This window comes from Phyllobates terribilis, unplaced genomic scaffold (assembly GCF_046119375.1).
Source record: "Phyllobates terribilis strain yellow unplaced genomic scaffold, ASM4611937v1 Scaffold_56__1_contigs__length_8794411, whole genome shotgun sequence".
NCBI classification, from domain to species: domain Eukaryota; kingdom Metazoa; phylum Chordata; class Amphibia; order Anura; family Dendrobatidae; genus Phyllobates; species Phyllobates terribilis.
The window spans coordinates 3276211-3298636 of NW_027362816.1; the positions used below are offsets into that span (position 1 = coordinate 3276211).

Sequence of the window (22426 nt, forward strand, 5' to 3'; positions counted from 1 at the left end):
TACGCCAATACCCCATAGGTGGGGAAAATACAGTGTTTGGGCGCATGGCAAAGTTCAGAAGGGAAGGAGCATTGTGTGACTTTTTGAACGCAAAATGGCTGGAATTGAGAGCGGACGCCATGTCACATTTGGAGAGCCCCTGATGTGCCTAAACAGTGGAAACCCCCCCACACGTGACCCCATTTTGGAAACTACGCCCCTCAAGGATTTTATCAAGGGGTATAGTGAACATTTTGAACCCAGAGGTACGACACAGAATTTGACAACATTAGGTCATCATATTGAATAAGTTGTCATTAGTCTTGAGCGCAAGTGCTCGCTACTTGAGTCTACATCAGGTACACGGGTATGCACCATGTATCGTGCGTGCTCGAGTGACATGCTCGAGTCCCTGCTCGCATGTTTCATGGTTATTAGACACCCCAAAAAAAACATGCGGGGATCGCCCGTGCATAGCAGGCAATCCCCGCAAGGTTTTTTGTCCATGAAGCATATGGGGCAGAGACTCGAGCATGTCACTTGAGCACTCACGATACTCAGTGCATACCCGAGCTCCCGATGCAAACTCAAGTAGCGAGCGCTTGTGCTTAACACTAGTCGCCATATCGTCATCTTTTTTTTTTAACTTTTGAAAAAAATCCCTAGCCCAACCCTAGAGTTTATTTTTTACGCCGTTCCTCGTGCAGTATAAGTGATTAGACGACTTTATTCTTCGGGTCGGTGCGATTACAGAGATACCAGAATCATATCGGGTTTTTATGATTGACAGCTGTCACACACTAAGAGACGCATCTTTTGGTAAAATCTAGTTTTTGCATCACCATATTTTGAGAGCTATAATTTTTCCATATTTTGGCCAACAGTCATGTGACAGCTTGTTTTTTGGGGGATGATTTGATGTTTTTATTGGTACCATTTTCAGGCACTTGACAATTTTTGATCGCTTTCTATTCCGATTTTTGGGAGGCAGAATAAACAAAACACAGCAATTCCAGAATTTTTTTTATGTTTTTTTTTTTTTTTATGCTGTTCCGCGTGTGGTAAAATTGATAAGGCAGCTTTATTCTTCGGGTCAGTACGTTTACAGCGGTACCACATTTACATTGTTTTTCTATGTTTTGGCGCTTTTACACAATAAAAGCTATTTTATAGAAAAAAATATTTTTTTGCATCGCTTTATTCTGAGAGCTATAACTTTTTTATTTTTCGGCTGATGGAGCTGTATGGCAGTTTGTTTTTTGCGGGAAAAGATGACGTTTTCAGCTGTACCATTTTTATTTATATTCGTCTTTTTGATCGCGTGTTATTTCATTTTTTGTTTGGCGGTATGATGATAAAGCATTTTTTTTTGCTTTTTTTTTTTTTTACCGTGCTCACTGAAGGGGTTAAGTAGCGGGACAGTTTTATACGTCAGGTCGTTCCGGACGCGGCGATACTAAATATGTGTACTTTTATTGTTTTGTTTTTTTTTCCATAATATTTATTAATGGGTACATTATATTTTTATTTTTGGTGGATTATTTTTTTTATAATATTTTTACAATAATTTTTTTTTTTTTTTCCATTTTTTAACACTTTGTGGACTTTTATTCTGTGTCCCACTCTGGTACTTTCACTTTTTTTATTCTGATTGCCTGTATAGCACAGGAATGCAGCACCATTCCTGTGTTGTACAGGCTGTCAGTGCTGCACAGGGAGAAGATTCTTTTGTCATGCACTGCGCATGACCAAAGAATCTTCCTGCTGTCTGGTGACCCGGATGTTGTCATGACGACATCGGGTCGTCATGGCAACATCCGGGAAGCCGCGGCAGACAGCGCTGGAGGCCGGAAGAGGAGATGAGTATCCGAATCACCTCCCCTTGCCACCGCAATGCTGCGATTGACTTCGATCGCAGCATTGAGGGGGTTAATGTGCCGGAAACGGTGCGGGACCACTCCCTGCACATAGTACCAGGTGTCAGCTGTGACAATCAGCTGACACCCGTCGGCGATCGCCCCGCACCGCTTGTGTGCGGGCGCGATTGCCGTATGACCTAATAGTATGTCATTGGTCTAATAGGCCCAGGTCACCAAGACGTACTATTAGGTCATACGTCAGAAAGGGGTTAAATATTACCAGTTGCCTTTCCTGGATGTACTAATCAAGAATGAAGGGGATGGGACCCTAGGGACACTCATCTACCATAAACCTAGAAGCACTAATAAACTATTGTAGTGGGATAGTCACCACCCCATCCTCCTTTAAAAAAGCAATATCCAAGGGCCAATTTTTACGGTTGAGAAGAGACTGCTCTAATGTCACAGATTTTAATATAGACATGAACACCAGATTCATGGAAAAAGGGTACCCACAGTACATTTTGGATTTCACACGATTATTTGCAGAAAATCAGGAGAGACAGACACTCCTCTATACCTAACCAAGAGAGCAAGAAAAAGATGGGATAACACGAGTAATAGGAACTTACGAGAATCAGAGTGACCATACAGTCATATGAAAAAGTTTGGGCACCCCTATTAATCTTAAGCTTAATGTTTTATAAAAATTGGTGTTTTTGCAACAGCTATTTCAGTTTGATATATGTAATAGCTGTTGGACACAGTAATGTTTCTGCCTTGAAATGAGGTTTATTGTACTAACAGAAAATGTGCAATCTGCATTCAAACAAAATTTGACAGGTGCATAAGTATGGGCACCTCACCAGAAAAGTGACATTAATATTTAGTAGATCCTCCTTTTGCAAAAATAACAGCCTCTAGTCGCTTCCTGTAGCTTTTAATGAGTTCCTGGATCCTGGATGAAGGTATTTTTGACCATTCCTCTTTACAAAACAATTCCAGTTCAGTTAAGTTTGATGGTCGCCGAGCATGGACAGCCTCTTCAAATGATCCCACAGATGTTCAATGATATTCAGGTCTGGGGACTGGGATGGCCATTCCAGAACATTGTAATTGTTCCTCTGCATGAATGCCTGAGTAGATTTGGAGCGGTGTTTTGGATCATTGTCTTGCTGAAAGATCCATCCCCTGCGTAACTTCAACTTTATCACTGATTCTTGAACACTATTGCCAAGAATCTGCTGATACTGAGTGGAATCCATGCGTCCCTCAACTTTAACAAGATTCCCAGTGCCGGCATTGACCACACAGCCCCAAAGCATGATGGAACCTCCACCAAATTTTACTGTGGGTAGCAAGTGTTTTTCTTGGAATGCTGTGTTTTTTTGCCACCATGCATAACGCCTTTTTGTATGACCAAACAACTCAATCTTGGTTTCATCAGTCCACAGGACCTTCTTCCAAAAAGAAATAGGCTTCTTCAAATGTGCTTTTGCATACCTCAGCCGACTCTGTTTGTGCGTACTTGCAGAAACGGCTTCTTTCGCATCACTCTCCCATACAGCTTCTCCTTGTGCAAAGTGCGTTGTATAGTTGACCGATGCACAGTGACAACATCTGCAGTAAGTTGATGCTGCAGCTCTCTGGAGGTGGTCTGAGGATTGTCCTTGACTGATCTCACCATTCTTCTTCTCTGCCTTTCTGATGTTTTTCTTGTCCTGACACTTCTGGCCTTAACAAGAACTGTCCCTATGTTCTTCCATTTGCTTACTATGTTCCTCACAGTGGAAACTGACAGGTTAAATCTCTGAGACAGCTTTTTGTATCCTTCCCCTGAACAACTATGTTGAATAATCTTTGTTTTCAGATCATTTGACAGTTGTTTTGAGGAGCCCATGATGCCACTCTTCAGAGGAGATTCAAACAGGAGAACAACTTGCAAGTGGCCACTTTAAGTAGCTTTTCTCATGATTGCATACACCTGGCTATAAAGTTCAAAGCTCAATGAGGTTACAAAACCAAAAAAAGGGCTTTAGTAAGTCAGTAAAAAGTAGGCAGGAGTATTTAAAACAAGAAAATGATAAGGGTGCCCATACTTATGCACCGGTCAAATTTTGTTTGAATGCAGATTGCACATTTTCTGTTAGCACAATAAACCTCATTTCAAGGCAGAAACATTACTGTGTCCAACAGTTATTACATATATCAAACTGAAATAGCTGTTGCAAAAACACCAATTTTTATAAAACATTAAGCTTAAGATTAATAGGGGTGCCCAAACTTTTTCATATGACTGTATCTTTAATATCCTGAGAAAACCCTGGACCTGAGGGTGCTGTGGGATCTACTCCCACAATAACTTTCAGAAAGGGTCGGTCAATTAGGGACCGTTTAGTGCATAGTTTCTATAAAAACCTGCACCCAAGTGGACTTAGCTGGATTGAAGAGTCTGCGGTTTCTTTAGATGTGGATAATGTTGTACATGTAATTGGATGAGACCTTGTAAATCTTTCTTGAGTTCCTCTACAGTTAAAATCATTTTCCAGAGGGATTATTCCAACTGTAAAACCTCAGGACTTTTATATGTGGCCACATGCACCTGTCCCCTAGATTATGTATGAACGACCAAGAGGCAGTCTAGGAGGAGGGTGGGGGAGGGGGCATTTGGGTAATTTTATGCCATGGTCAGGATACCCCAATTAGTGAGACACATGAACAGTGCACATCGAGGTGAAACCGGAAACATCTCCTTTTGCATCATTGAGGTGGTTAAACCCAATGTGAGAGGAGGTGATCACAATAGATGTATCAAAAAGGAAAGAGTGGATTTCCAGACTGGTATCATGAGCCCCTAAGGGACTTGATGAGCAAATTTCCTATGCCTGTTTTGTGTGAATACATCCATATTCTGAATTACATTTTTGGATTTTATACTCTACCCATTTCTACTCAGTTCCCAGTGAATGAGGTTCACATATTGTTTTACTTCATCAAGATATCTGAACTCCTATATCAGAATTAGCTCTTATCAGTTATATCACACACATATACTATTTAGTAATTAACAAGTGTGGTGATCATTGTATATCTCCAATTATGTAATAAGGGTCAAATTTGGCCATTTAGGAATATACTGTGGGCCACCATCCCATATTTTATGTAGTGATAAAGTAGATCTACATGCCTATTGCATGATGGGAGGATGTGCAATACTTGTTTTTAGTCTCCCATGACGCTGATCTCAGAGACAGGACTTTTCTATATGGGAGGAATGCAATCCAGATTCAGTATGCACTCCGGCACGTCCGGACATGCACAATCGCCAAAAATTACCCTAGATGCTCTCCGGCGTGGAATGCATAACTACGGTCATGCGCAGTGAAGGATACGAGTAGCGTGGCAGCAATCAGTTTATCTGCCGTTAAACTTTATAGCACGTCACTTCCGGACATGCACACTAGGAGATGGACATTATCGGACCTCTCGCGCATGAGAAGAAGCTCAAGCTCAGTACATTATTGTAGACAGACTCCATTTTATATATCCTATGACAATTCACTTCTAGGAATGGGAATGGTTCTCCTAGTCTGGGAGGGTTTTGGATGAAGTGGGATATTTAAACATGGACACCTGGCTATTAGACGCACTATGCTGAACATCATGAATTAACATCCCTGAATCAAGTCTCCTGATGAACCTGTTGGGGAAACGCGTTGAGGCGGATTATTGAAACATTCTCTGAAGAGTACCATACCCTTTCCTTTACATATGCCTTGAGACATACGTGGTCCTATTTAATGTATCAGTGTATTTTTTGAGATATATACTAATCAGGGTTATCTAGGGCTTCTGAGGGACAGCCACCGGTGAGTGGGGATGCCATTGTCGTCTCTTAGGGTGCCAAACTCCGCACTTAGGCTGTAACAGCTTTGTTTAGGTACAGGATAGGGTAAGCCATTCAGCTTGTAGTTTTAAGTATATATATGTTGTTAGTCCAGTTTTTAGTGCATATATTTTAATTTGGGGGGCAGAGGGTTTCCCACAATACTACCCATTAGATACACAATTTTGTGTGGCCACTATAATGCCTGTGAATTGAGAGGGCTCGGTGCGGGTCAGCAACGGGCACCCTCTCCTTCCCAATCATCAAACTTTCAGCTACAACCACATTCCTGTGACGGTAATACCATTGAATAGGATAATGAATCAGGAAGTCGAAAGCTCACTGATCCATCATTCAGCCTTCGCCTGTGAATCTGAGTCTCTGTGCACTGCAGGCACAATGATGTCACTACATTACACCTGTAGTATGGAGCCTCAGTACTCACACTGCACAGACCGGAGCAGTGCACCCAGGAACGGAGTTGGTTGAGTAGTGTGTGTGTGTTTTTTTTTCTTAATATCAGGAATTATGGTGGCATCATATTAAGTGAAGGGCTGTTGGGGCTCTCATGCAGAGTGGGCGGCTGCTGGGGGCCATTAAACTGTGTTGGGTGCTTTGATGGACTTTAATGGCCTCCATATTGAGTGCGTGTCCTCATTTTGTTTAGCAGGCTATTGTGGCCATAATACTCTATGAGGGGCTGTGGGGGCCATCCTACTGTGTGGGGCCATTATACTGTGTAGGAGCCTCATTCTGAGCTACATGGGCATACAGGAGAACAATTTCCTGGTGATGAGTCAGATAGGGAAAATTAAGTGAGAAATACAAATTTTTGGTCTACCTGGTGACTTGAATTGATATGGTGTTGTGTGCCCAAAGGAAGACATCAGATGGTACGTTCTGAAGGAAAACAAAGATATAATAGCAGTGGGAATCAGGATTCCAAGGCGAGAGCAAAACAGAGACAAAGAGCATAGAGTGGAGTAGAAAAGGAGATCTTGTGAGGATCGAAGGTTGTGTGTAGGTAAGTACCAGGAGACTGGGTCACAGATGTATGGAGGAGACAGGTTGTGGATGGCTTTGTATGTCATGGGTAGGGCTTTGTACTGGAGTCTCTGGGTAATGGGGAACCAGTGAAGGGATTGACAGAGGGGAGAGGCGAGGGAACAGGTGGATTTGTCAGGCAGCAGAGTTTAGTATAATTTGGAGAGGTGCGAGAGTGTTAGAACAGAGGCCACACAGAGCAGGAGGTTGCAGTAGTCGAGGCGGGAGATGATGAGGGTATGGACTATGGTTTTTGCAGATTATTAAGTAAGGAATGTACTGATCCGGGAAATATGTTTGAGTTGGAGTCGGCAGGAAGTGGAAAGGGTTTGGATATGTGGTTTGAAGGAGAGATCAGAGTCCAAGGTTACCCCAGGGCAGCCAGCTTGTGGGACTATGGAGAATGAGCAGTCATTGTGGTGAGATGTGATCTTGAGAGTAGAGCGGAAAGTTGATCTTCCGTGATGGCGGAGAAGCTGGTTTTGGAGGAGGAGGACTGAGTAAATATGAGCAGGGGCTGTGGGGGTTGTCGGCCAAAGCTTTCTCTGATGTTATCAATCTTCTGCTTGAAAAATGAGGCAAAGTCTTCAGCTGAGATGATTGGAGAGGGAGGATGTGCTGGGGGATGAAGGAAAGAATTGAAAGTGTTGAATAGCTTTTTAGGGTTGTGAGACAGGGAAGCTATGAGAGATGAGAAGTATGTTTGCTTTGCTGCAGTGAGTGTGGACTTGAAAGTAGTGCCATGAAGTGCTCTTTGGAGTGGGATCTTTTCCATCTCTGCTCAGTAACTCTGGAAGCCCGCCTCAGTTCTTTAGTCAGGCTGGTGTGCCAGGGTTGCCTGTTAATTTTGTGAGCTTTGGTATGTCTGAGAGGGGAAGCCGATTTGGGAGATGCAGATATAGTGGTGTTATATAAAGCGGCAGCATCTGCATTGTGTAAGGAACTTATGTTTGCAAGAGGGAGAAGAGACTCGGAAAGTGAATGTAGATCAAGGTGTTTAAGATTTCTGCGAGGGCGTGCAGGTTTGTGGAGTGGGGATTGAGCACCTCGAGAGGAGAGGGAAGAGAATGTAAGTAGGTTGTGGTCAGAAAGAAGGAGAGGTGAGTTAGAGAGGTTAGATAGGGAACAGAGGCGGGTGAAGATGAGGTCCAGAGTGTGGACATCTTTGTGTGTGTCTGTGGAGGACCATTGAGCGAGGCCGAAAGAGGAAGTGAGAGATAGAAGCTTAAAGGCAGATGAGAGGGAAGTGTCAATGGGGATGTTGAAGTGACCCATGATGATAGTGGGGATGTCAGCGGAAGGGAAATGATATGGACGATTCCTTATCTTAGACTAACAGAGTTTAAGCAAACAATTGTCTGGAGAGGAAGCTACAGTGTCGCCAAACTGGGACATGAGTTCTCCTACGAAGAACTGAAGATGAAATGCCACAGCAATATTCATTCTCTTTAATAGTGAGCACACGTGACCGCCGAGCCGCAGCTGTAGCCGTGCTGCGGCAACATTGTGAGAGCTATTAAGGAGAATGAATATTCACTGCTCCCCACATCCATGGGCGTGGGAAGCAGCGAATATTCATTTTCTTTAGCAGCGAGCACAGTGTAATCTACAGTAGGTGGCTCCTGCCTCCTGTGCCCCGCTACGCTGCTGCTCCCCCACCAGCCACAGTGTATGTGTGTGTGTGTGATATATATATATATATATATATATATATAGATATATATCTATATATATATATATATATATATATATCATCTTATAAAGCAGTACTCTCAAATCAACTGGGAGCTGAGGTTACCAGTATGGTGCGGGATGTTTGGCCTACTTATAATGATTTGCTGGACTGTTGTAGCTTATAACAAAAGTTAAGTACCGACACGTGTAACCTGTTCTTGACTCTGCATAATACAGAAGAAGCATCCATGAAGTGTTGTGCCTGCTATCTGATGTATATCAAGTTCTTGTAAAGTAAAGTTTATTTTTGGACTTTGGTCTCCCTCATTCATCTCCATACCATCTGGTCCGGGTTATATATATATGGTTATATTTATGTTTTATATTGGGATCTGTGATTTCAGTCTACTCCACTGTGTATAGGATGTCTATAGGATAATAGAGTATAGTAAAGTTGTTATGGACGTGACTCAACCTATATTGTGCAGTGAGTCTGTTGTTCCTATAGTGACCGATTTTTCTTGTTGCTAAAACTGATCTATTTTTTTTCATGTTAAACTTTTTTTAAACCACTCTCATTAGTGCGATCATACAACATACAAGCCTCTGATCGCTCCGGTGATGCACTGTACTACTGTAGTGCCGTGTACTATCACTGCCTGTCAGTGTAATACTAACGGCCCCATACACATGAGATAAGTGTTGACTGAACGGTCATTTGGCAGACGGCTATCTCTCCAGACTTCCCCATACTCACAAATATTCCAGCTTTCCTGTGATCTGTATGAGGGTCACCTCCAGACTCCTCTAGGGGAGGATTATCTACAGGAAGAACAAACGGATTAGCCTCTGAAATTCAGGATGCCAGATCCTTCTCTGCCCTGACATCATCTGTCAGGAGGCCCCCAAATACATTATATAGTCGACCTAACCCCCGAAATCAGTGCTTTCATGCAACTTTAGTCTAATGTGTATGGGGGCGTTAAAAGTTTATTGAACGCTGCCTCTGGCCCGACCTAATAGACTTTTGTACATTGCAGGCGCAGACACCATTATTAGACATTTAAGTATCGTAGTAACTAGGCGGCCCCATACTATCGAGTACTTGGGGAAGGAGGGGCATTTAGCCCAACTTTGTCAAACCTTATTAGATGCCATGTTTGCTTTTGACAGCAGCAAGTGGTTAAACTACCATGGTATCGTTGTAACTAGACGGCCCCATATTATCAAGACCTTGGGGGAGAAGGGGCTTTCAGCTAAACTCTACCAAACCTTCTTAGATGCCATGTTTGTTTCTGTCAGCAGCAAGTGGTTCGACTGCCAGGGTTTTTGTTGCAGTCACACCTGTGCCATCCCTGCGGTGTACATCTATGTCCTGATGCCCAAAAGAGGTTTTTTGTTTTTCTTAAATGTTTAACGTATTAAAAAATAAGAAAATTTCTTTTTGCATGTTTTTTTCTTTTTACAAGATTTGTTGGTACCAATTTTCTTTTGAAACATTTTAATATCTGTTTTTTTCTGGTGTTTTTCTTGCAGTATAGGAAAGCCTAAGGCCAGAAATAAACCCCATAAAACACTGTACGAGGAGACTTTGGTATCTAATAATTTCTGTCCGAGGAGTTTGTGAAAACAAAAAAGGTTTTCTAAATGCCTCAAACTTATATGTGTGAATGAGACATAAGATCTAACGAGATAGAAGATTACAGACCAGGAAAGATGGGAAACATTCATATAGACGGCCGGTGGTGATGTAGTCAGTGATGGACTCTGGCCAAATATGTTTCTAGAGCCGTAGTAGATGAAGATGAAGATGTCGTCCTCATCATGAAGTAGTTATTTCTCATGTCGCGTGTAATGAATATCTCCTGCAGTATTGCTAATGCCGATTCCAGTGTCGGTAAATGAGACGAGAATTAGCGTTATGGAAGATGAGTCTATGAGAAATGTATTCAGCTGCAGACTCCAAGGAAGAAACTGCTTGTTGTCTGTGGCCTAAAATATATAGGTTTTATTACTAGATGTAAAGAAGAAAACTAAATACTGTAAAATAATAAATATCCTCATATGTTTCCCCTTATTATCTCCAGTAATTGTATTATTACACAGGGTTTTTATGATGTTACATCGGCTCATCTTCTTCTCATTCAGGTCTCTACAATTTCGGATCCTCTCAGATCTTTTATAGAAGAGAATTTTCCTGATTTTACCCATCAAGGATGGATATGGACAGACACAAGATGGCAGAGAGGATATTACACCTCACCCTAGAGATCCTCTTCCGTCTTACTGGAGAGGTGAGAGATTCTGATGACGTCACATTACATCATTCTTATCTATGGGAATAACAGATGGACAGAACTGGAGAGGTGAGGACTCTGGAAATGTCTGTAGTGAGATTTATTAATGTGTCTCTCCATAACCAGGATTACACAATAATGGAGAAGACCTCTAGTGAGCGTTGTCAGGACCCTGTGTCTGAGGGATGGGAAAGACACCTGAGCCCAATCACGGGGTCTCCACCTCACCCCCTCATACATGAGGACATCAATGACCAGAAGATCCTAGAACTCACCTACAAGATGATTGAGCTGCTGACTGGAGAGGTGACACTGCTGGGAATACTGGGATATTATACAGTAACGCTATGAAAGGATCGGGGGGATGACTGTATCATTGTATGTGTCAGGTTCCTATAAGGTGTCAGGATGTCGCTGTCTATTTCTCCATGGAGGAGTGGGAGTATTTAGAAGGACCCAAAGATCTGTACAGGGACATCATGATGGAGGTTCCCCAGCCCCTCACATCACCAGGTAATAGACAGGACTAAATACACACGGCCTATAATTATCTGTATGTAAAGAATGAATTCAGCCCCTTATGTGTTTCCTCCAGATCTATCCAGTAAGAGGACAACACCAGAGAGATGTCCCCGTCCTCTTCTTCCACAGGACTGTAAACAAGAAGATCCCAATGTTCCTCCGGTTCATCAGGTAGATGGAGAGAAGGTGTCATGAGATCTCCCCTATGATGTGTAGACGGCTGTGAAGGTCTTATGCTCAGTCTTGTTTTATCCACCAGTATTATATGTTTTATACTTGTGTAATGAGAACGGTGGAGATGGCAGGATTAGAGCTGATCATAGATGTGACTTCTCCATCTGTCTGTGACTTTTACAATATATCTTTCAGGGTGAAGATCTGTCCCATATTAATACTACAGAGACATATGTGAGGGGTGATGAGCGGTGTAAAGAGGAGATTCCTACATATGACCACCCAGGTGAGTAGTAACCACTAAATGCAGAGAGGTCATATAGTCTTCTCAGTCACCGGCTGTGGCTGCTTTATTGGTGGTGTAGTCCGGCCATATCACAAACGTGTGATCACCATTTTGCCGCTAGAGCATAACATTCGCCACCATCTGAAAATGTTCAAATGACTTTGTGAATTGGGAAAGCCCTTTTCTATAGAACTTACAACCTGGAGGATCCACCTACCCCCTGGGATTAGGAGACACTGACCTTTACCTGCCCAGATCTGTAAACCACAAAGCCAAATGGCAGCGTACGTAGAATGTGCTGACAAGTGAGAAAATCACTTGAAGAAAAATATTATGATGGGTCTGTAAGAGAAAGCAAGAGGGTAATGATGCAATAACAACATAGTTTCCTTTTATCTAAACTTTAAAATGTATTTTAAATCTAACTTCAAACAGGATTGTGATAAACTATACAGAAAGCATTACACCTGTGCCTTGATATATCTCTAAGCTGTGCGTGGCTGATGGCTGTAATATACATTTATTCCCGCCTGCAGGAGATGTGGTGGCTCCAGCCCTGGTTTCATGGATTCACTCCATGTCATAAATTCCATTATGTTTTCCATCCTAAGGAATTCAGATTACTGCACAATCTCTGAAATGGGAGCACTAATACTTTCTCTAAACTCAAGTTTAGTGTTGGAGGTCTCTCCCCAAATATACATTGTTGTTTGGGATCTAACATAGAATAAAAAAATTTCTTTTTTTTTTTTACAGGTTGTGGTGGGATCGGCCGGCCTCACTTATGTGAGACTCATTACACCCTGGCAGTCTTTGAAAAACGTTCTCCATTGCTTTTTCCAAATGTCCGAGATCTAAATTTAAGACACCTCAGCTCTGCACTATTATAAAAAGTTCTCTTTGAATGTCTTATATTTCTTCTTGAAATTCATCTGACAGAAAATATTGTCCCTTACGATAGTTTAGATTGCCAAGAGCCACCGAGCCCCCTACTCTAATTACCCCAGAGAGGTTTCACCACTAATTACTCACTTTTTACTGATGAAGACTGTTGAGTTTGATCATTTCAGTAGATGTTATTGTCTATACTCACAGTTTTTGACTATAGTAGTTAGTGTCCAAAATACTCTGATTTAACCCGTTCTCGCAGCCAGTTTTGCGTTTTAATCAGGCCCCATTTTTCTAATCTAACGTGTCACTTTATGTGGTGATAACTTTGAGATTCTTCACAAAGGATAATAGGAAACAAATGGACCTTACAAATTATTTTCTAACTTCTCTTGAATCCGACAATACCCTATATACGATTGTACACTACTGTCTGGGCACATGGCAGGTTAAGAAGGGAAGAAGCGCCATTTAGTTATTTGAATGCAGATCTTGCTGGGATAGTTTACAGACACAATGTATTGGGGACACTGTTCATGGTCACCTGGCAGCTCAAAAGAAGGCTACCACAAACAGGCTTGGCGCTATCTACTTCATTTTCCAGATCCCAGGGATTACTTGGCTCATCACTTATTTAACCCCTCAACATGGATCTGGACTTAGACAGAGACCCCTAGGCTTGGGCCACGGTGTTACCTACTGTTCTGTGGAGTGAGAGGGCAAGAAGAATAGTCAGGTAGTTGGGTCAGAACCATGAGGGCAGAGAAAATACAAAATCAGAAGACACAAAAGTAGTCAGTAAACGGGCCGGGATCACAAGAGGAAACAAACACACAAGCCGGGAGCTGAGCACAGAGGACTGAACCAGAGGAGGACAAGGCTGTATCTGGCAGCTTCCGGCAATATGCTTCCAGCTTTAGTAGGGTGCGTTGCTTTCCAAATGGCTGAAATAGGGAGCAGATTACTTCAGCTGGACAACAAACACACCCATACTGCCAGACTGGATGGTACTACAGGTCCCAGGCACCCTAATCTTAGTGGCTGGACAGAGACTGCGCCACCCAGAGCTTCTGGTTCCGACGTCTCCTCCATCACCAGCGCCGCCTACAGAATGAGTGTGCGGTAAAAATTTCTCTACTGGTGAGAGAAGCAGATGTCGCAGGAGCAGATCCCAGAGGAGATGGGACGCACCATTTGCAGAAGCCCTAATATGACAAAATGTCAGAAAACCCGGGCAGTAAAAATCCCCATAAAGTGAATTCATTTTGGAAATTATAACCCTCAGTGAATTAATCTATAAAAGTTTTGATTATTTTGACTCCATAGGCACTTTCTGAAAATTAGCACTCAGTGGATGTTGGAGAGTAAAAACTGCACATTGGCCATTTTTTTTTACCAAACACATAGTGCCCAGATTGTGCTCCAGGAGACACACACCGTAAATTAAGTTGGTTCTTCTCACTATAGTAATGCCAAATACATGGAGGCTAAATGTGGTTTGGGCACACTTCAAGGCTCAGAAGTGAGGGGGAGATTTGACTTCGAAAAAGCGGATTTTGCTGGATTGGTTTATGGAAGCCATGTTGATTCTAAAGAGCCTTTGAGAATCTAATAATGTAGAATCCTCTGTTTGACTTGAGTGGGGACTTGTTTTTTGTGAGATGAGTAGAAGTTTTCATTGGTATTATTTTTCCCTACATAACATTTTTTGATGGCTTCTTATTCTGTATTTTTGAGGCAGAATGAACAAAAAGTTGAACACCACGCTCTACTGGTTCATCCTATGAGGTTTTTTATTAGACTGTGAACTGTCATTCGGTCAATAACTTGCCATTTCTACAGACATTTTCAAGTGCAATTAACACAAGAATCCCATAGAAAAATATATAAAGATTGCATACCACTTCTAAATCAATCTAAACAAACACATCCCTGGGCTACATGCTAGTCCAGGGAAATGAAGGGATATATGCTCAAGTTTAAAAATCAATTTTATTAGACACAAATCTAAAAAATAGAGGAATATTTTAAATCCTCTATTTTTTAGATTTGTGTCTAATAAAATTGATTTTTGAACTTGAGCTTATATCTCTTCATTTCCCTGGATTAGCATGTAGCCCAGGGATCTGATTGTTTAGACATTTTAAGTAGAAATGTTCAAAAATATAAATTTCAAGGATATTTTATTCAAAATTAATAATTGTTTTTTTTTCTTGGCAGACGACTGTACCAGAAGATCAGATGGACAGGAGATTTTTAAATTGGATGATCTTGAGATCCCACAGGATACAATTGAACTGAATGCCATTACTCCAGATATACCATTATCCCTTCATAGCAAAGATCTGTCATCTGATTCTATGAAACAGGTCCTGTCTTCTGATTCATTACCGACTACTAAGGAAAATCAAAATAAAATGAGCATTACAAAACAAACTGCTCCTAAAGCAAATAAGTCATTTTCACATTCAGAAAATGAAAACAGTTTTACCCTCGAAAAGTCTATTCTTAAACATCAAAAAATACACACAATGTATAATAGATTTTTTTATTCCAAATATGGAAAATGTTTTAACCAGAAATCAGTTTTTGTTAATCACCAGAGAAGTCACACAGGGGAGAAGCCTTTTTCATGTTCAGAATGTGGGAAATGTTTTAACCGGAAATCAGATCTTGTTCGTCACCAGAGAACTCACACAGGGGAGAAGCCTTTTTTATGTTCAGAATGTGGGAAATGTTGTAACCAGAAAATACATCTTAATAAACACCAGAGAACCCACACAGAGGAGAAGCCTTTTTCCTGTTCAGAATGTGGGAAATGTTTTTACCAGTAAACAAATCTTGTTAATCACCAGAGAACTCACACAGGGGAGAAGCCTTTTTCATGTTCAGAATGTGGGAAATGTTGTAATCAGAAATCAGATCTTGTTCGTCACCAGAGAACTCACACAGGGGAGAAGCCTTTTTCATGTTCAGAATGTGGGAAATGTTTTAACCGGAAAGCGCATCTTGATAGCCACCAAAAAATACACACAGTGGAGAAGCCTTTTTCTTGTTCAGAATGTGGGAAATGTTGTAACCAGAAATCAGATCTTGTTCGTCACCAGAAAACTCACACAGGGGAGAAGCCTTTTTTATGTTCAGAATGTGGGAAATGTTTTAACCAGAAAATACATCTTAATAAACACCAGAGAACCCACACAGGGGAGAAGCCTTTTTCCTGTTCAGAATGTGGGAAATGTTTTTACCAGAAATCAAATCTTGTTAATCACCAAAGAACTCACACAGGGGAGAAGCCTTTTTCATGTTTAAAATGTGGGAAATGTTTTAATCGTAAAATGATTCTTGATAGTCACAAGAGAACCCACACAGGGGAGAAGCCTTTTTCCTGTTCAGAATGTGGGAAATGATTTAACCCGAAATCAGATCTTGTTAATCACCAAAGAACTCACACAGGGGAGAAGCCTTTTTCATGTTTAGAATGTGGGAAATGTTTTACCCTTAAATCAGCTTTGATTAAGCACCAGAGAATTCACACAGGGGAGAAGCTTTTTTTCTGTTCAGAATGTGGGAAATGATTTAACCAGAAATCAGATCTTGTTAATCACCAAAGAACTCACACAGGGGAGAAGCCTTTTTCATGTTTAGAATGTGGGAAATGTTTTAATCGTAAAATAATTCTTGATAGTCACAAGAGAACCCACACAGTGGAGAAGCCTTTTTCGTGATCTTTTTTTTTTAATCCAATTCACTTCTGAGATTTTTTTCACTAGTTTTTTTTTTTTTTGCCAAAACAAGAAACCAGTTCATACAATAATCAAATAACATACCATAGGGATGACATACATGCATCTCTCCTATAGATCTTTTCAGCTTTCCTATTACCGTCTGATAACTTGCAGTTACTATATCTTACAATTAACATTCCACATTCTTGAAATCTCTTATATAACCATAATATTGTAATAAACATTATAATCCTATACACATATAGGTGTGCTATATTACCCATACCACATGTTAAGGAATTCCAATACACATTACAATGAAACATTAGACCTCGCCAATACTCCCCTTCTCCCATAAGTCATTGTCTCTCCAACAATAACCCCCTTGATGGCATTCCAGGTGTATCCAACCATAAGCCCCATATTTTCTCAAATTTATTCATTCAGTTTCGTTTTTTATATACCCCTTTTTCTAATCTGATAATATTATTTACCCTATTTTTGAGTTCACCAATTTCTGGAGGTGAGGGGCTAATCCATTTGGATGCAATATGCTTCCTATCTTGAAATAAAATATGTGAAATCCCTATTGAAATTGGGTCAAATTCCATATCATCCTCTAATATACCTAATAGGCATTTTTGGGGTCTGGTTGAATATCTATTTTATATACCCTCTTTATAACAGACAGAACTCCTTTCCAGTATTTACCTAACTCCCGGCATTCCCATAGCGTATGTAATAGGCCCGCAGCATCCATGTTACATCTTGGACATTCAGTGACAGTCCGGTATCCTATGTTACATAGGAATCTAGGCGTCTTATATTTCCTGTGTATTAATATGATCTGGGAAAATCTCTGAGCCTCATGTAAAGATAATTGGGGTACCAGTTCTAATACCGCTCTCCATTGATCCTCAGTAGTGTTGAGCGAGTATATTCTATTAACCCTTTCGCCGAGTATGCTCGGGCCGAGCTCCGAGTATTTACAGCTGCTCGGTGATATGCTTGAATCGCTCCCATGTGCATGATTTGCAACTGTTTGACAGTTTTATTACATGGGAGGAATGTCTTTCTTACACATTCCTCACATGTAATAAAGCTGTCAAACAGTTGCAAATCATGCACACGGGAGCAGGGTGGATTTGATTTAAATCAGTGATTTAAATCAAAGTTTCTACCTAAACTAGTTCTTACTACTTTAACATGCAAGTAGATGAAGATTTTTAGAATCACTTTTTATATTACTTTTTTCTCCCCAGTTTAATGGGTTAATCATTCATATTTGGACACCACTGTTCTGTTGTACTTAGGAAGGAGAAAAATAATCCTGACCTTAATAACAATTTAAATAGATTTATTCAACTGAAACAATAACAACATTACAGCATAAGTTATTTGCTTAAACAAACATCCATGTTTGTTAACTAATTTGGCTAAACAAAATATATATATATTTTAAGAAACTTAGACTGTCAGCCCAGCCGACACATGAAAAACTTAAATACTACTGTCCCTGCTGTCCTCTGTAGCTCACTCGTTGTCATCTTCATCATCATCTTCTTCTTTGTTCCTATTCATAATCTGGAAAAGAAAAACAAGCTTTCTTGCTTTATTGGGTCCCAACCGATTTCTCAATTTAGAATGAATGAGTCCAAAGGAAGAGAATATTCTTTCAATGCCTGCAGAAGAAGCTACTGCTGTTAAAAGTGAAATCATTACTTGAACAGTCTCTAAATCCAAGCGCTTGAGTGACTTCCACCAGTTTACTGGTGTGACCTTCCTTAAAATATCTTCAGCAAACATATATTTCTTGAATGGTTCCCCCTTAGCTCTGAAGTTTATTATAGTTGGCATTAAAGATGGATGATTGCTGGATACCCATGTCATAGCTAACTCCTCTTCCTCAGCACTTAGGTTTTGACCCTGATATTGGATATTGACAATATTTGCCAAAAAATGAGCTGGTGTCAGTGCTTGTCCCATTCGTTTGTTTACTGCTTGTAATTTAATTCTGTCCATGTGTAGTTCTGTTTTTAAGTGTTCACTCAGTTCCTTCCAAATTTCAACAGCATCCGCAATAAAACAGCTATTTTTCTGTATTTTGTTTAAAGCTTGAGAGATGGGTTTCAGGAAGCTCAGCATATGTTCAACATTTCTCTTAAGCCCAATGTTGAGGATTTTGGCCGTGACAGTGCCATCTATTTTATCTCGATTTTCTTCACAAAGTGTCATCAGAATAGGCCAGTTTTTGATATACTGCTCAAAACAGTCCACCACAGAGTTCCATCTAACATCTTGTGGGAGCGTTAGCTTGGTTCCACCCATCCTTTTCAGAGCTGCTGCAGCAAAATGATTATTACGGAAGTATTTAGCAATTTCAACAACATTAGCCTTTATTTCTGGAACACTTAAGTCTTTGGCTAAGAGGTGCAGCAAATGAGCACTGCAACCATATGTTATTAGCAGCTTTGTATTCCCTCCCTGCTCTTCTAAATTTCTTCTCATCTTGGATACGTTTGCAGCATTGTCAGTGACCAAACTGCGTACTAGACATTTGAATTTTTGTTCACATGTTATTATAGCTTTTACTGCCACTTCTTGTAAGTATTCTGCTGTGTGTGTATTTCCTGACGTATCAGTTGTTTGTGCAAGGAAGACTTTACCTTCTTCTGTTATACAAGCACATACAATAGGATCATTGTGGACATTACTCCACCCATCAATACTTAGGTTAACAATTTTACCCTCCAGAGCTGTTGCACATTGCTCCATTTCTCTGTCATACACTTGATCCAGCAGTTTCCCTGCAACATCAGCTCTGCTGGGTGGACTGTATCCTGGTCTCAGTGACTGAACCATATTAATGAAATGTGGGTTCTCAGTCAGACGGAAAGAAGAGTTGATTGATGAAAAAATTGCCCAGTTTATTTATGCAATCAACTCTTTTTCTAATCTGCTAGTTCTTATCACAAACCTATCTCTGGTGGTTCCAGGAGGTAAAGGTTTTTTCTTCCTTTTGGGTGATGGTGATATGTGGCTGTGGGTGTCTGATGATGATGCTGCTGCTAATGAAGCACTATCCTGGATGGATAACTCTGAAACTGTAGAACAGGATGATGGTGATCTTGGAGGTGGATAGTTTCCAGAATCCATGAATTCCCCTAAACAAAAAAAGTCAATGCTGTTATTTTATTGTTTATACAATTTCTGCTTATTGTACACAACACATCACTGCCCCTGCCCCAAAAGGAATATTTGTTTTTCTTCATAACTGTACCAAATGACAGTAACATGCAGTAATAATAAGAAATATAATTTTTCTCACACATGACAGTTCAGTCTTTAGAAATAGGATTCAATAAAAATGTTTACCAACAGATCCTGCCTGTTCAGAAGTGTTTCTTTGGTCATCTTCATCACCGCACTTCTCATGATGTTGCCTCATTCGCGCCACCAGGCCTTGCATCTCTTTCTTGCATCGTTTGCATTTTGCACGCATGCCTGCCTTACCGATAGGCGAAGGAGCTTCATTAAAATATTCCCAAACTGGGTCTCTTTTACGGCCTGCTGCCATTATAAGGAAAGAATGTAATAAACCTCAGATCGTACACACAAACAGATCCAGACTTGTCTGTCTGTGGCTATGCTGCAGTATTGTGCTCAAAGTTTCACTTTCTTGTCTGCTTGCCCTTCCTCCTCCTCACACTTAGATTCACATTCTTCTTGTGTTGTGCAGATCTATTCCACTCCAAACAATCAGAAACATATTGTCTGACTTCTTGGACTTGGCACTGAAGGGGTTGATTCTGTATTCATAGGTTTGTAGAACAATAGGATTAAGGTCTTTTTCTCAACTCTGTTCATGTTGTAACATTTTTGCCGTGAAGAAGAGGCTGGGACCTCTGCGGAGTCAAATTCAGTTTTGAGAACTGCGTAAGTAAAGCGAGCATCTGTGATAATATAGGAGTGAAACTGCCCACTAATCCTACAGAAACCTCTGGAAGAGCATGGCATTGTGAATGTTACACATATACAGCCTTTATTCTACTGAGTTAAACAACTCAGCTTTATCTCATGATGGAAGAACCTTTGGATGGTAAAATATTTTCCTCAAAAAGCAGTTTATTGAAAAAAATCCGATTTAAATCAAACAAATCAGATTTTTTTGATTTTTTTAAAAAAAACATTGATTTTTATCCACCCTGCACGGAAGCGATTCAACCATATCCCCAAGCAGCTATAAATACTCGGACAGAACATACTCGCTCAACACTAATCCTCAGAAATTGGACCTATATCTCCATCCATTTTTGTCTAGCTGGAGAAGGAAATTTTTTTTAAATAATCATCAAGAAGGACTCAATAAAATATCAGAAATACAACGCTTAGTATTTCCCTTTTCTAATACCAACTTAACAAAAGTATTATTTTCTACCCAAAAGGGCGTCCATCTTGATTGTGCATTAAATGAATGCCGAAACTGTAGATATTTATAGAATTGTTTATTTGTCAACCAAAATTGATCAAAGGTCCTTTAATTGATCAAAGGTCTTAAGTATCCCTTCAGACAATATGTTTTATATTGCATATATATTCCTTTATCCACCCAACTCCAAAATCCCTCTAATTTATAGACCTCTGCATATTTATTATTAAACCATATAGGTGTAGATTCATTGCAGTCTCCTATTTCCATTATATCTTTACCCCTATCCCAGACCTTGTAGAGTAGAGCAAGTGTAGGGTATAGTGATTTCTTGTGTGCGAGGTCATTCAGTAGCACTATATGAATAGGAATATTCCACGGTGTTCCTGAGGTAATTAACCCCTTAATACTATTTGGGTTTGCAGCGCTATGCCACCCACCCCAATGTTGCAATATAATATATTAGTGCATTAGGAATCGCCAATCCACCAGATTCCTCGTCACTTTGTAGATATTCACATTTTATCCTAGCCGATTTCTTTTTCATATAAGAGAACGAAACTTGCTATGAATTTTCTGAAAATGGGAATTATGGATCCAAATAGGGGCATTATGCAGAATGTATAAGAGTTGGGGCATCAATATAATTTTTAATAAGTTCCCTCCTCCTACAGCTGATAATGGTAATCTCCACCACGCATCGATTTTCTCTTTAAACTTTTCCAGAAGAAGATATAGAATCAGTACAATGTAATCCTGAGATCTTTTTGTTATATTTATACCAAGGTATTAGAATTTCTCAACTGTTTGTATTCGTGTATGTTCTAATATGCTCGAATTAGGGATATCATCAAATGGTAGAATAACCGACTTATCCCAATTAATGGACAGGCCTGACCATTCACCAAACTCTCCAATAATGTTCAGAATAGGATCAGTAGACTTCTGGATATCACCTACAGTAGAAACCAGAAGTTTACATACTTTATAAAAAGACACATATACATGATTTTCTAAATAGCTGACATGAAATCAGAATAAACCTTTCCCGATTTAGGTCAATTAGGATTACCATAATTTTTAATATTTGCCAAATGCCAGAATAATGAGAGATAGAGAGAATGTTTAAGGCATTTTTATTACTTACTGCAAAGTCAAAAGTTTCCATACATTTCATTAGTATTTGGTAACATTGCCCTTAGGCTGCGTGCCCAATATGCGTTTTTCAAGCATTTTTGCAGCAGAATTTCCGCAGCGAAAACGCTTACAAAATGCTTGGTAATACGTGCCCCATTGTCCCCATTATCATTGCGGAAAAATACACACCATGTCCATTAAAAAAACGCATGTAAAATTCACATGCATTTTTCCTGCCAGGGAGATGCGGAAAAAATCTGCAGCATTTCTGCATTGTGGGCCCTTAGCCTTAAACTGAATGACTTGCGTCAAACGTTTGGGATATCCTTCCACAAGCTTCTCACAATAGTTGGTTGGAATTTGGGCCCATTCCTCCTGACAAAACTGCTGTAACTGATCCAGGTTTGTAGGTCGTCTTGCTCGTACCTGCTTTTTCAGCTTTGCTCATAAATCTTCAATAGGATTGAGATCAGGGCTTTGTGATGGCCACTCCAAAACATTGACTTTATTATCCTTAAGCCAC

At 40.3% G+C, this 22426-nt stretch overlaps 1 protein-coding gene and 1 pseudogene across 1 annotated transcript in view; both read left to right on the forward strand.

Annotated features, from left to right (window-relative positions):
• LOC141192283 (gastrula zinc finger protein XlCGF66.1-like) overlaps positions 1 to 11269 on the forward strand; it is a 364897-nt gene extending 353628 nt beyond the window's left edge. The window contains exons 2-4 of the mRNA XM_073661776.1: positions 10591 to 10736; positions 10866 to 11045; positions 11129 to 11269. Coding sequence (XP_073517877.1) covers positions 10659 to 10736; positions 10866 to 11045; positions 11129 to 11269 — 399 coding nt within the window. The 5' untranslated portion in view covers positions 10591 to 10658. The remainder of the gene's footprint in view (positions 1 to 10590; positions 10737 to 10865; positions 11046 to 11128) is intronic.
• Positions 11270 to 14693: 3424 nt separating this feature from the next.
• LOC141192241 (uncharacterized) overlaps positions 14694 to 22426 on the forward strand; it is a 60394-nt pseudogene continuing 52661 nt past the window's right edge.